The 16,347-nt window shown below is 39.4% G+C and overlaps 1 protein-coding gene across 3 annotated transcripts in view; it reads left to right on the top strand.

Moving 5' to 3' along the window:
- Positions 1–16,347, top strand: part of cadm2a (cell adhesion molecule 2a) — a 189,634-nt gene that overhangs the window by 148,823 nt on the left and 24,464 nt on the right. For all 3 annotated transcript variants that reach the window (XM_062406362.1, XM_062406364.1, XM_062406363.1), the window contains 2 exons: positions 6,541–6,693; positions 9,938–10,075. In XM_062406362.1, coding sequence (XP_062262346.1) covers positions 6,541–6,693; positions 9,938–10,075 — 291 coding nt within the window. The remainder of the gene's footprint in view (positions 1–6,540; positions 6,694–9,937; positions 10,076–16,347) is intronic.

Consider the following 16,347-nt stretch of genomic DNA (forward strand, 5'->3'; position numbering starts at 1 on the left):
AACTGATGAAAGGAAATCATTTCTGTCACTGGAAGAAATCTCCACAAGCCAATTATTGTATAAAGTATGCAGCACTTTTTTAAAGAAAAAGCCGGCGCGCCTCGGAAAAAGGTATAACAAGGTAATGTAGGTTGAGCCGGGGCTGAGATAAAGAATATACGTTAAGCTTTTCAATAAGCGTTGCATTCTGTTTGCTCTCCTCTCTCTCTCTCTCTCTCTCTGTATATGACACACACACACACACTCAGAGACAGACACACTCAGATGGGTTGTTGACAAGAAAAAGAGAATAGTCACATCCAGACAGGGTCAGGTATATGGGCAGGTATATTCAGAAATTTGCACTTTTCTCATTATAAAACCGTGTCACTTGAATGAGCAAGCACCTGCCAAGGTTCTATACTAATGCATAGTGTCCCTGGGTAGATGAAAGGATGAGGAGGGTGGGAGGCAGGAAGGATGGCAGAGGAAGAGGAGAAGGAAATAAACAGACAAAGGCAAAAGTGGAAAAACTCAGTGAGTCTCGATTTGACTGTGTCCGCTCCATGTGCTTCCACAATAAATGCCTCCCTAATGTACTAATGTTTTATCTTTCACACACACACACACACACACACATACACATAATAGCGCATACCCACGAACTTGTTTACTTACCTGCTCATGGACATGGAGTTTAACCAGGGACAAGTAGAAGATATATACAGCCAAACCAGATTTGTGGGTATGTGCTGCTTTCCTGCTGTATACCGTATTCCTTACAAAAATAATTCCATCAGTACAAACCCATCAGAACTAGTAACGCATGTTTCTATAACTTAAAGCCAACTAAGAAACCCATAGAAATATAGAAATTCAAATGACCAAAAGGTTAGGAGGAAAAGATTAGTTGACACGGGAGACACACCCTTATAATCCTCTCTCAGAAACCTATTTATACCAAATGGCTTTTACTGGATTGTTTTTTGCTATTTCTTATGTTTTGTTCTATCCATTTCTTCAACCATTTCTCTAAATGATGCTCCATTATTCTATCTGCTGTCCGTTCAACTTTAGAATCTGTATTTATTTGCCTCTTATCGCTGACGTTTATTTTCGCATTTTTATTTGTCCTCCCTTGGCTGCTTTAAAACATGCTTTATAAATAAACATATTGTTATTATCTTATTGTTCTTTTCTCTTTTTAATCATTTCCAAAAGTGGACATAAGCATCAAACATTCCACATATTGACCACGGAGGCCTATACACGCCCCTGTAATAATTGTTTACACAGATTTTGTGTATTTGTAACAAATCACATTAAAAATGCATATTAGACTGTTAAGCTTTTTGGATTCACTTAAACATTTGTGGGTTTTGTTCTTTCAGTCTGAAACAAATGCAAAATCAGATCAGGACTGAGTCTGACTGTGTAATAGTCTCTTTTGGATACTCAATGATTAATTGCGTTTGAAGCAGGAGCAGTTAAAACCGCAAGAAGCCCAGACTGAAATGGTAAACATGGATGTTGTGGGAAAACATGATATAAAGTGTGGGAAGCATCTCTGGGAAAATAAACAGCACTCAAAAGGTTTGTTTGCATCATTCACAGTCGGTTCCAGCGAGACGGTTTTGTCTGCTGGCTGAACGTCTTCCCTCAGAATAAAAATGTCACTTCTGATTTAAAAGTAACAAAACATCTTTGACCCTCTCTCTCTCTCAGGTTTCCTTTTCAAAGTCCTGCCTTTCTTCCCGTCCATTAGAGACTTCTCTTCTTTTATTCTGTTAAAGACAGAGAATGTCTGTATTCAAGGGAACCGCGGCATGGACAGCTTCTTTGAGGCAACCGTCGTGCTTGTAATAGGATAAAAAAAAAAAAAATCTTCCTTACCTCAGTGGGTTTTCTGAATATTAAATTAACTGTATTTGGAGGTACCCTGTGATCAAATGTGTAAAAAAACTTCATTTTTTCTCTCTCAGACACACAAGCACACGCATAAACACTACAAGCTGCAAACAAACAAGAAGCCACACATTCAGGTGTATTCAAAATTTGGTGCAGAATCAAATCAAACTTTGATGCTCACAACTGCAGCTTTGCATTTTGTCTCTTCCTGTGTTCAGAGAAACGCAGGCTGAGGCTAAATGAGCAGGAGAGTACGGTTGTGCGTTCAGTAAGTATAGTAGTTGTTGGGGAATACAACATCGCTGCCTTTGATGTCCACTAAACAACACATTCAGGACCATCTCCTCTAATGGTCTGTAATGGATGACAGGCAGGCAGCACCTCTGCAGACAAACAGAGATACATTGCTCAGGCGTCGGCTCCGCTGTGTCGATATCCAACATTCTGATATGGCCACAGAGTGACGGAGCAGAGCCTGCGTTTTACTAGAGGGGAAAAATCTTAGAGAAAACACTTCCTAAAAATAAATGGTATAAGCTAAACTGTGTGTGTGTGTGTGTGTGTGTGTGTGTGTGTGTGAAGGGTTAGGTTTTGCTTTGGCTGTCCACACTGAATGGAAGTCTATGTGAAGTTGTACGTGTGTCTATACAAGTTTTTTCATACTGAGTAGTGGTATACATTTGCAAGTGTACAAATTACAAAGTTGTTGTTTGATTTCAATATCCCATATAAGCTTTGCGCATAATTAGTAACATAACTCCAAGTAAAAAGACAAACGTTAGATTCTGAATTGATTGAATAATCAAAACAATCTTTCGTTGTGTCTGTGCGGTCTTGTCATTGATATAGAGCTTTGGTACAAATTATTTCCCCGTATTATTGCCTGTATGATTAGGATTTCATGGTTTTATAAATAACACCTTTCATGTTCCTAAATCCAGTCTGAATCCGCCCTTCCAGGGGGATCAGGATAATCCTGCTTTTTGGCATCTAACTATTGTGAGATCTGCCTGTGAGCACTGAGAATCGCATAAACTATACTTTAACTAGAACTGTATAAAAATCCAGATTTAAATTGGAATGATCAAATCCTTCAGACTCAATATCACTATTTTAGACCTTTTCATTATAAGTGTGATAAAGTATTTTCTAAGTCATTGAGTTCCTTAAACTTGATTAGGTCCACAATAATATTATACATACATTTTTTAAAGAACTATACATTTAATCCATATCTTTGAATGTCCCGTAAACAACCTCCCACAGAGGGCTGTCGACAAGAGGGGAGGAAGAAAGCAGAGTGTTATCATCGTAGCCAGCGAGTCAGCAGAGCTAAATGCATTCTCTGACGTTTGCCTGCTCTTATTTTCTCGCCCAGAGCAAATAGGACAAAACAGATGAACTGATGCATTGTTTAACTTGAACACTGTTACAGGTTAGTGGAGCCACCTGAGCCGACAGAATGAGGTCTGGGTGGGAGGAAGGAGAGAATCTGAGAGAGTGACAGGGGGGGAAAAAGAAAAACAGAAAGATATGCAGAGGCAAAAAATAATCTGTTTGTCTTAGTTGGTCCTTTGATCAGCGAGGGTGTATACGTTTGTGTGTGTAGTGTGTGTGTGTTTGTAGTGTGTCTCTGGTGAACACACCCGACATGAGAAATAATGACCATCTTTACAGGCAGGTCTCACCATTAGCTGAACTGGCAGTGCATTAGACTAAAACTAATTTGGTGTCCGTGCGCTGGTGGTCTCGTATTGATGGCCATGTGAACACACACACACACACACACACAAACAGAAACATAGTGTCACTGGTGCCAGGACTAAAGATATGTCATGTGCTCATATCAACATGTCACGCTTGCTGAGGCTCAGCACACAGCATAGAGAGATAACCGGTGTTGCGTTGGGCAGGAATGGACAGAACAAATGTAATAATACATTAAAGAGAGAGCAGCTGTCGTTTAGCCAAACTGATTACAGATCAGCTGCCATTTACTCTGGTGTTTATCCTGGAACTAACAAAGCCCAGGGTTCCCTCCCTGGAGCCCAGAGCAAATGACATGAGATACCATGTGCTCACTGATATGTTTCTACATTTGTCAGCTCTGTGCTTGTTGCAGCAATGGACAGAGACTGCTGCTCACATGCATGTTTACCATTTCAGAGTTGACTTACAAATTACAGACATAAGTCCGTAAAAGCACAGCTAACACAATCTGTGCATTGATTTAATCAATCAAATGTTAAGAAATAAACAATACAATATTAATATATCCATATATTAATATATCAATATTATCCATTGCCATAAGTTAGATTTAAAACATTGATTAGAGCCCGAACAATAAGGATTGATGCCAACATTAGGGAGTGCAGATCTGTAAAAATGAAAGGAATGGCAATGTCTATTAAACCTGATAATAATTGTAAGAACATATGACTGTACATGCAAATTAATTGCCTTTAAAATAATTGCCTGTAATTGGAATATGTACAGTGACAGTATTTTCAGTGATTCCTCAGATGTCATTGTCAAACTATTATGACAAAGGAATGAAACCGAGGCTGGATATATTTTACATCTGAATAACCTTTCTTAATAATAAAAAAAATATATATGTATAACCTAAAAAATCAAATACAAACTTTTCATATATATTTATTTCAACATGATCGCTGAAGCAATTCATCTGCGAAAGGCTGTGATCAGAAGTTAGCAGAAGTTTTCTATACGAGTATAAACTAACTAAGGTTCCTATTTAGCGAGAGAGGAATAGGATGAGCTGTGGGGGTCAGGGGAGGTTAAGATATTTGGGGAAAAAACATAACTTTTTTTTAACGATGGGCTCCGAGCTTGAGGATGTTGAAACAGAGCCCCAGTGCTTTAGATACCTCTGGTCTATCCTTTCTCACCATACAGCCCCCTGTTCTTTAAAGCGCTCTACAAACAGACTCTCTAATGGTCTTTACGCTTCACTTTTCTGCGGAGGTTACAAAACCACAGTGCTCTACTTTTTGCACGATTTCTTACTATTACCATAAGATAAGACTTTTCTTTCATGTGCCGCCACATGAAAGGAAACATGAATCCCTGCATGTACACAAGTAATTGTACATGTTTTGTGTTGAATTTAATCCTCCACAGTCACACACGCACGCACGCACACACACACACACTGCACTTGAGCGAGGTGTGCTCCAAATCACTTAGATGGAGAGGGACATAAAAGTAGCCGTAGCTGCACATATTAAATGAGGTTTGTACTATTGGAGGTAAAGGATTAAATAAAACTGTCGAGCCGCCGGGCCACAGAAACAACATGAATGAAAAAAGTTCTGCTCTCAACAATCCACATTGTCTGTTCTCAAGATGAAAACAATAATCACAATGCGCCTCTCAGACACAACTGGCATGAATCAAGTCGTTTCCAAGGTGTCACCTCAGCCTAAAACCTGAACGCATGCTCCCACTGTATCATAGCTATTAAGTATACAGTCTTGTGTGGAGTGTCTCTCAACTGGCCATCCAATTTCAGCAAATCCATTTCAAGTCTCACATCTTGCCAAACTCTCATTAGGCATCTTTCTCAGCCTGTTATTGCATTATTGATTTCCATTCCTGTTATGTCTTTTGAAAGATTACATTTTCATATAAGTAAAATGTGTACGACGGCTTCCAGGAGAGCAGGCTGTGTGAGAGGGGTATGAATACACTTTCACATTCAACAGACCGTTCAGTTTTGAGGTCACTTTTTGATACGACTTTATGCATTTATATCTGCTCATAATTAAATGACTCACACGTCACAGCTGGAAGTAATACTTTTATTTCACAGTAAACAATCATGATAAGCCTTGCACTTTTAAGAATTGGCAATAACCACAATCTACCAATCGGTATTTCAAACTAAATGGGCAAAATTGCAAATCCTTGTGTACCAATAGATGTTCTTATTGTACACTTGTATTAGCACATTTATAAATGATGCCGAAAGGTTAATTGTCACTAATGGAGTTGCTTCTAGAAGTACAACACACGGGTGCAAAATACTTTGATGATTGCATTGTTACTGTTGGTGAATAACATTGTGTGTAGATAAGATGTTTATCATTATATTAGAGAGGGAAGGAAACTATTTGAACACACCAATTATCTGTCTTTATTCACACTTGTTCAACACTCACGATGTTGCACTCTGTCTTTTTGACTACAAAAAAATCTGATTTCTTACAAACTTAAGAGATCAAAGAACTAATTTGTGTGTGTTATCAATCAAAGTAAATTTGGTTAAGCTTTTTTTTTACTTTTATGAGTGTGAATAATGTGTAGAGACATAAAACATATATACAGTCTTCTGGTTTACATTAATATAAGATATTAATACAATCTGAATAAGTTTTACCTAATGAAAACTGCACAAGTCAACTCATCTGTTTCACTATATCAAATGTTACATTTATGAAACTCAGGTTTGCCTATAATGTAGGAGCTGAAGTGTGTTATAACAACAATAATAACCATAATAATCTCTATTTATTTTGCACTTGAAAATTGCAAAATAACATATGTTAGGGTGGTTGTTTGCAGACATTGTACCAGTTTGTGTAGTTAACTAACCGTCCCTCTGCCTGTGTCTGTCTCTCCGTCCAGCTTTAAGAGACAACCGGATTGAGCTGGTGCATGCGTCGTGGTCGGAGCTGACCATCAGTATCAGTGACATCACGCTGTCGGATGAAGGCATGTACACCTGTTCCCTCTTCACCATGCCCGTCAGAACGGCCAAGGCCTACCTGACAGTGCTCGGTAAGTACAAACAAACACGTCGTTGCTTGAAGGACATTTCTGAATACACGGTTACATAACACCAGTCGTACTCTTTCTCACTCTGTCAGGTTTATGCTGGTTTTTAAAAAAAGTGACATTTTCCACAATTACTGTGAACACAAGCTGTACTTTTCAAGTGCTCCAAGGACAAGTCCAACATTCAAAGCCATCACATGTACTAGTTTACATTTTAAAAAACATATAACAATACATCAAACATACAGAATGAATCAGTACAGACTGAATATTAAAAGTGAAGCATGTTGCAAAAAGGTGTGGTTATAATAATAATAATAATAATAATAATAATAGTCCTAATAGATACCTCAAACAAGAGAAGGCAGTTCATTAAAAATATGTTGGCCATTGATTATTTGTTGTAGAACCTTGTTGGAGGTTTATCTTTTCTAGTTGTATGGTTTATTGTATTTGTGTTTTTTCTTAGTGTTAGCTAAAAATAGCCTTTTACAGAAAATAAAATAAATAAATAAAAAACACTATCAGGCGTCCTATTACATCTAATGAACATAACCTAAACCATAATTTACAAAAACCTTCCAAAAAAATATTAAACCACAAGTCTACTTTTAAATCCAGTTATTTAGCATGCTGTTAATTTCAGTAGTTAATCAATTCTCTGTTAACAAGGGAACATTACTCAGATTTCCTCAGCTTCGGCTTTCCAGTCAAAATAAGTAACAATATTTGTTGACCTGTAAATCTCCTGTAGACCAGCAAACAAGCAGACGTGAGTCACAGAACCAGAAAACCCAAATGGACAGACAATCGGCATGAAACCACTTACTCCCATAGCTCATAGCTTCCCTTTTTACCTCAGGAGCACTTTGAAGGCTGAAGATGTTTGGTAAATAACATCTATGTCTACCAGGACTCTTAACTGTGAGGGTAAATTCATATAAAACATTGTAGTTCTAAGATTTTAGTAGAAATGTTGTCAATAGGACCGACCGTTTGTATTGTATTGAACTGGTTTGTACCTTTATGAGAACCTGGACCATTAGCTGGCTCCCTGTGTTAACAAGCATTCTGAGCATTGGAGACATTAAGGCTAATGCTCAACAAGGACAGGGAGAAAATTATTTTGCCATTCTGAACAATAGTTAAGAGTTCAAGCCAGGGAACCGAGAGGGGGATTTAATTAGGACTCAAAAGGGACTGGGAGGCCGAACGAGCTCTGGTAATGGATATTGAAAGTCTTTCATAAACATCCAATGAAATGAGACGCATATACAATTCTTCAAATATATTAAAAGGTGTTTATATTGTAATGTATATTTAACATGCTATAATATTCAAATTATAAATATCAACAAGCCACAAATATTATGTCATAGAATTAGGTTTTAAACATTTGAAAATTGGAAATGTTTAAATTTGCATGACAATAATCTTTATTTTAGGCAAAATACTGCCCCCTGACATTTTCTAACAACCCTCTCCATCCTGATTCTGATTGTGATTCCAGGCCAGAGACTGACCAATAGAATGAGATCATTTCTCCCACTACCAAGCTACAAGCCTGGCTAAAAATTCATTATTAGATGCTGACTTTGATTTATTTTCTTTCAATGACAACAGGAATTATCAGTGGAACTAAGTTTTCTTGCTTTTCTATCACGCATCAGAAATCAAGCTCTCTTTCCTTCTTCATGTCCCGGAAGCCCTTTTGGTCGGGCGCACACAAACACACCACTGTCGCACACAAAACCATGTTGCACAAGGAAGAAGAGAAGCGCACACCCATGATATTCTACACTCACACAAACACGCACGCACACACACAGTGCCACACAAATCGAGCAGGAATAAAGTTGTGTAGCCCCTGAACAGCCATGGGGAACTTGACTGTATAAGATGAATATTGGATTTGATCTGGTCTCGTTCAGGGAGAACTCCCGACATACAATGCTCTGAGTCCAGACACACTTACTTATTCACATATTTACAAACACACAACACCACACAGCACAGTACTTAGTTAGATATCCCACACTTGGATACAACATTTACATGAAGACGAGCACACTTAAAATGTAACCTAACACATTTAAGCTACATCCACACAACTACATTTTCATTTGAAAATGCATCAACTCTGCTGCAGATAAGCCCGGCGTCCACACTGGTTTGGAACGATGCTGTTGCCATATTAGTTTGAAAACTCCAGGGCTGTGTTTTAGTCTGGACGGGCAGGAAACAAAGACAGAGACACTCACAGCCGCTTGCTGATTAGGTATTTTAGGTCAGGACATAGCTGGAGCATAAACACCTGCGTGGAGAGGGATCGTTTTAGTTTGAAACCTCAGTTTTATTAGTACAGATGCTGCCTCAGTTGAGGTGGGATGGAACTCACTGCTCAGTGTATCCACCGAGCAGCAGCCTTTGTTGGCAGCTTCAAAAGGATGATGAACAGAAAACAGCAGACGCTTCAGCTGGTAATAAAACATACAGGAGGCGGTGAGACAAGGCCACAGTCAGTCAATGGCTTTGACTGTCAGACCTTTCAGTCACTCAGCCTGAGGCAGACTTATTGCTCATTGACATTAGAAAGGCAGACTCTACACACTTATAACACTCATTATAGGGAAAAGCCAGTAATTAACATTTTCTGTACAACCTTGTGGCCTCCTCTGCGTTCAGGAGCCTTTGCTTACTCACATGTACACACACACACACACACACACAAATCCTGTTCAGTTTACACTTGTCTTTTTTGTTTTGTCATAGGTAGTGCTTCTTTAGTAGAAGTAATCATGGTAACCCAGACATTTGTTCTGTGTAAACACATTGCTGTTAAATATTTTAAATACAATTTTTCAGTTGTGTGAGCACCATAAATAAAGCTCCGTTCACTACTTGTGTATTCGAGCCGCTGCGCACAGAGATGTCTCAAAACCTGGCCAGGGAAAATCAAAACGAAGAGCACTACAAGGTGCGCATGAGAAAATGTGGTTCTTTGTAATTCGTGTGAAACGACCCTTAAAGAAGGGAACAGCCCGGTTTTTAGAGAGACCATCTCCCTGATGTCTTCTCGAGCACGACGCTGCTCAGGGAAGCTGCTCTGCTGCAGTCTCCTCTTTTAATCTCCCTGCAGGAGACTGAGCTGGAGGAGAAGAATTTCCAATATGGAATGATAACACTTTTGTTGACGTACGGCTTTGTCCTTATTTCCGTCGCTGTGATTTTCATCTCCGTCCTGTAGGTGTGCCCGAGAAGCCCGAGATCGATGGCTTGACGAAGCCCGCCCTGGAGGGAGACCACATCACTCTGACCTGCATCACTCAGGGCAGCAAGCCCGCCGCCGACCTGCGCTGGTTCAGGAATGAGAAGGAGGTCAAAGGTGCGTAACGATTTACCTCTCTGTGAAGCATCGAGCCAACAGAGTGAAGAGTTGAGAACAATGACAATTACAGTGACTGATAAAAACTTCTGCAGGAGGAATTATGATAAAAACTGATACAATTATAACTTTTTTCATTTCAAGGAGTGAGAATATTTTTTATTCTACTCAGAAAAATGTGTTGATTATTGATTTGTTTGTCTCTTTCAAATTTTGCCTTTTTGCTCATTTCTTTTTCACTATTTTAGGACTTGAACAAACTTATTTTATCTATTTAATTTATCAAGTAAACAAATAATTCACTCACACAATTGATTACCCTTTTTTCCAATTAAAAAAGCTGAACTATAATCATGCTCTGCCATTAATCATGTTGTTACAGTACCTATCTACTGATTTAATATCAAGCTGTAATTTCCATTGTGAGCAAACAACTTAATTAAAGCCACAGTTTATCTCTTTAGAGACTTGTCACGGTCTCCACTGTGCTGTCAGATACTGAGAAATATGGATTATCATGTGCGAGCGGGGCTCTCATCACCTCTCTATGCTTTGTAAATGTGAAACAGAGACATACTGAATGTGTCGGGATTGGAAATAAGAATTTGTGTTTTTAAATAGTTAAAGTCTTTTACATAAAAGTGGCTCCATGAAACTACTGCAGCAGACGTCTCTACAGTATATGTTTGCTTCAGATAAAGCCGATTCAGCATGTGTCCTCTGGCCTGAGAACGACACACGTTATCAGATCACACCGACCGGACTCCACACCTCACTTCCACCCTGCTCCTGCTTTGCTCTGCTTGATGAACCATTCACTTTATAATTGTTTGAAAGGGAGATGAAGAGAGATGCAGGCTAACAGACGGTACGAGAGAGAATATTGAAGAAAAGAGAGCCAGGGACACGGAACGATGACATTTTGTTTTTGAAGAAGAAATTGAAACAGATGCGGCTCGTCATCAAATGAAAACATAGATCCCAGCAGGGCAGAGCATCACACATCTTTAACACAGTCACAGAACTTTGGTGAAGGATTTTGGGTCGTTTCCTAAAGTAGATTACAGACGGAGGACAAATGCAAATCAACATTTTCTAATTTAAAGTGTAAACAAAGAAATAAACTGAAGAAAACATGTAAATGAGTGGAAAGTCGAATCTTAGTTAAACCCAACAGACCCAACACTGAAACTCAGGGACAAGGATATCCACCAGCAGATGTTGCTCGTCCTAACTACTGAATTTAATGTACTAAAATTATCTTCCTGTAAAGCACTGAGATGTTTGCACAAAGAATTTCTCAAACACAAAGATATTTTTCCCAAAACATGCAGAGTTTTGGATTTTTACCTTTGCCAATTCTACAAAAATTACTATAGTAACAAATCAAAACGTCCGATGTGTATTTGGTTTTGCCGATAGCAGTGTCTAGGTTATCCTTCAGTCACCTGCACATTTATGACCATTGTTAAATTCATTTACAATATGTTTTACATTTGTATACACACTTCTTTAGAAAACTTTTCCAGTGCTGTTTTGTAAATGCAATGAACAAACCTTATCAATCATTTCTGAATTATCCTGTAAATCACTAATAATCTCCCTCGTCTTATGCTGATTGACACTGACAAAATAAAGCAAAACACTTGTTTCTCCCCACGACCCTTACCCTCACATTTTCATGTAAAATAATAGGAATATAATTATAATCATAATATGAATCTTTCAATTACCTTTGGTCCTTGCTCTCCCTCTCACCTGCTGTTATGGTTTGTTTGTTTCCTTTTTTTACAATCTAACTAATCACCAAATGTTGTATTTCTATTATAGTATTATGTAACACTTAATATTTCCTCCTGTTGCCCTTCTGAGGAAGATGAAACGAATAGGAGCAGAATATACACTAATTAGCACAGTGAGTATTTTTCATTACCAGCTCAGTGTGTCTCAACGGGTGATTATTGCGTCTCCCATCGGCCCAGCAGAGAAAGAGAGAGAGAGAGAGAGAAAAGCTCCCTGTAAGGCAACTGGAGGCTTAGCTGGGACATTCTTTTAATTTACCACAGAGAACGAACAGGTAGTAAGAGATATCCTTGGTGGCTCCGAGTGGAGGTAGTCTCAAGAGGACATGCTTTCTCATTAAGGTCAGATGTTATAATTCTCTCCTCAACTTGGCACACAACTCTCTTTAATTTGGGCCTTGTACAATTTTATAGGACGATATTATTCACTGTGACAAGGTTGTAGTTCTGTAGCCCGGAAGGAATTGAGTGTTCAGGTTTGCCCTTGTGTGTGAATGTATTCTGTACTGCACACTTGACATTGTTGAAACTAATAGGTGCAAGTTCATCTACATATGTATATATACACAAAGTGGTGAAAATTATTAGACATAGATTGGACCTAAAAAAATATATAAATATTTAGCTTTGTAAAATAAATCTTGTGCAACTAGAACAGAAAGCCAAACCTTGAGACTTCATTCAAATGTCAGATGAGGAGATTCCTGTCAGATCTGCTGTTGGACTCATGGAGAATGTCGATGGGAGGTGAAGTTTCACTGAAAAGCTCTCTCAGCTCCTGCCACTACAGCCTTTCTACCTGAGCTCAAGAGCTGACAGCTCAGGCTGCTTTATCTCACGTTACGGGTTTCCCAGGGTCCAGATGAGCAAATAGATAAGCTCAGATCAATGCTGGTCTCCCCCTCGCAGTTTTAAGCAGATATCATGGTTATCTCTCAGTTTCATTAACTGTAGCTGGGAGATGATATTGAATCAACGTCATCACATTTACACAGACTTCCTCATATTGTCATCGAGCCGTGTAATTCTCACACACAGACTTTGGACGGAGTGAAGACAAATTCCAAAACTGATTTCAACCCCACGAAAGGCCACATCTTATTACACTGAATCAATAAACAGTGGTTACATTGTCACCATCATCTTTGCACTGTACCCATAGAGCTACTAAAATATCAGTATAATTACCACAAAGGTTGTTGATTTCAAAGTTCAAAAGAATTTGGATTCTTTAATAAATACCTTCTCTCATCTGACAAGGAGGTGTCAGTTTTTCATTAAAACTGCACTGCTTAGCAACACATTCTGGACAATTTTCATTCAGGAGAAAGTCTATACTGTCACTCACATTCACACATTTAGTTCTACTTCATCATAAATGTATTTCAGCAACTAATTACTCCACTTTCTTGTGGTTACAAGCCCTGTGTGTATGTGTGTGTATTTTTTGTTTGTGTGTGTGTCTCTGTGTGTGTGTGTGTTGTAACGTATTGTTCCGTGGAAAATATAACGAGCCCAGCGAACCTCTCTACAGCAGTAGGACTGTTCCCATCTTAAAAAGACTAAATAAATAAACATGAGAGTAAACAAACACAAAGGGGCAAAACATGTGGATACATATGTATGTATGTATGTATGCAAAGGTGCATGTGAGCGCCCTTGAAGTGTTCATCATCCTGACAGGATCGGGGTGTGTTCAGTGTGAAAAGCCATCTGATTGCGGGTGACCATGCTGGGACTAAATGACAATTGTGACATATTGGTGTGGGATCTATGGGAATAGAGAAGATTATATTACCAGCAGAGTCACTGGAGCAGTCCATCACCCATTCACATGCGGCACCCTGTGCTAAGTGTGTGTGCGTGTGTGAGCGTGTGTGTGTTTGTGTCGGATAGAGCAAAACAGACAGATGGAGCAGACAGGCTGCATGTAAGGACATAAGCTTGTGTGTGTGGAACCAAATCCAATATTCTTATTTCTCAGTCTCTTTGTCCCTCCGATCCCCTCAGTCCCCACCCAGTAATGATATATTTCTATCTCAGTTACACACCGTAACCCGGAGAGGCCTGTGCCAATATCACCACATGTAGCACTTGTTTACACACCACTGAACCAGAGGGAACTGTGCTGAGACCAGGCAAGGCATAGATGAAATGAATATTTATTTCAAATAAGCGAGGGGATGTTCGCTATCTGACTAGCGTTATCATACTCTCTGACCTAAACTGTAGAGGTTATTGCTTCATCATATTATGTGATAGCTCTATTCCGAGGGGGCTTAAGGGAAAAAATACAGAGATTTTATTCAGATTTGCTTCCAGTCACATCTCTATTCTGTTGTCAAAGTTGTTAGTCAAGGACAAGGAACTATCCCAGCAAACCTTGTGCTATTTCAGGTGGTTGTCTGCTGACTTTCCAATGCTCTATCACTCGAGTGAGCCCATCCACTGTGACTGAACAACCTTTTGGAAAAGTGCTGACTAATTCCTGATTTAAGGGTTATTGTCCTTGACTATACGGCAAGGTTTTCTCTGGAAGCAGCTATTGAGGAGAGCGAAGAGGCGATAGCTCCTGGAAGTCATTTCTGACAAGATGATGTTGAGGTTTCATGAGACTGCTATTGTCTGTCTGATCTCTAAAACAAGTTCAGGGTTTAAAAACAAGTTTTGAGTTTAAAGGAAAATACTTTTTCAGTCATTTCAACAGTGCGAGACAACCTTGCACTCGGCTTAAAAAGTAGTGTGTTGGGCCTGCAGTTATACTATTCACCTCCCATAGGGGGGGGGGGAGTGGATCAATGACCATTAAATATGTAATTTCAAGATGGCTCCTGCTAGTCACAGTGACATGAATAAAAGATGCTCAAGTCATTCACACACACACACACAGACAGACACACTCAAACACATATTCAACCTCTGTATTCTGTATACATAAGCAGCACATACACAACAAACCTTTCATGCATGTCCAACCAAGCACTTGCCTGAGATGAAATATGGGTTAATCTGTAGGTACTATATAGCTTATGGTACGGTAAAGTAGGGTAGAGTAAGTTATGGTATGATTGGAGAGGGCAGGGTATGGCAGGGTTTTGTAGGCTAGATTAGGGTATAGGTTTGGTATACTAGGTTATGGGGGGGTAGTGAAGAGTATGATAATGTAGGTAGGGTATGGTATTTTAAGGAATAGTAAGGTAGGAATTATTGTATGGTATAAAAGAGTATGGTATGGTCAGGTATGGCAGGGTGGGGTATGCAAGGTTATGGTATGGTAGTCTAGGTTAGGTTATGGTTGGTTGTGGTAGAGTTGTGGAAGTATAGGTATTAAAGTTAAAGTAGAGTAATAAAGGATTATGTATTGTATCCTAGGGTAGGGTAAGATAGGTAAGGGTAAAGTACAAAAGAGTATGGTATTATCAGGTATGGTAGGTATGCTAGGTATAGTGGAAGTTTGTGTATGGTAGGGTTAGGTAAGGTATAATATGTGAGGTATGCTACAGTATGGTATGGTACATAATTAATGGGTAGGGAATGTTATCTCTGCAGGGTATCACAGCTTTAAGTGAAATCTTTTACCTTTTAGTCGAACTCTTCATCCACCTGATAGCTAGAATACAGAGCAGAAATACCTCGATCATAAATATCTCATGAGAAGCCTCTACTACTTTCTTTTATTTCTTTATACTTAAATGACCCTGTTCAAATATTCTCAGTGCATAAGGGAAACTGACTTATCCTTGGTCTCTGGCAGCATAACACTGTGTGATCAGGTTAACAGCCTTCGACTTAAACACTGTGGTGAAAAAGAAGAGCATATCAGATTGCTAAACCCACTGTCTATGTCCATTAAGAGCAACATCCTGGAGGTGGAGCACCTGTCCGCTTTCAAATGCCAAGACACCGAGACAGAGCGGGCCCTCTCCTTTTGGAGTGGAAAACCATGAATCATGAATCCACAGCAGACACTTGTGCGAATGCTCAGGGAGTTCCATGTCAGAAAGGACATTATGATACGGGTCTGCCAGGCGCTGATAGAAAGTCTCCTAACATTTAAAAGTGCTCCCTGGTCGTAGTCAGCCGTCAGTTAAGCACAGAGTCATGGTGCTAAGACAGGTCACACAAGCTGGGAAAGCTTCAGGCTGCCAACAAGTGAGAGGGTGCTCGAGGACATTATATCCCTTCTCTCCCCCTCACTGCAGCAGGAGCCTGCCGTGTATTAGTGTTCTCGGTTTTAAGTGTAGTCACATCTCTTGCTATGCAGCTCATCTGACAGGCGAAGTACAGCCCACAATTGAGGTACTCGTCGTCTTCTGTTTTTCATCCTGAATTTTACGGTTTACCTTATGTCTTATACTGCAGTACATTTGAATTATCCTCACTGTAACCCACACACACATTTACATTGTTCCTGTTTGAGCAAATTGTTTTAAATCTCTGACAGGATGCAGTTCAGGGAAGTTGAGTCAG

This window comes from Platichthys flesus, chromosome 15 (genome assembly GCF_949316205.1).
Source record: "Platichthys flesus chromosome 15, fPlaFle2.1, whole genome shotgun sequence".
NCBI classification, from domain to species: Eukaryota; Metazoa; Chordata; class Actinopteri; order Pleuronectiformes; family Pleuronectidae; genus Platichthys; species Platichthys flesus.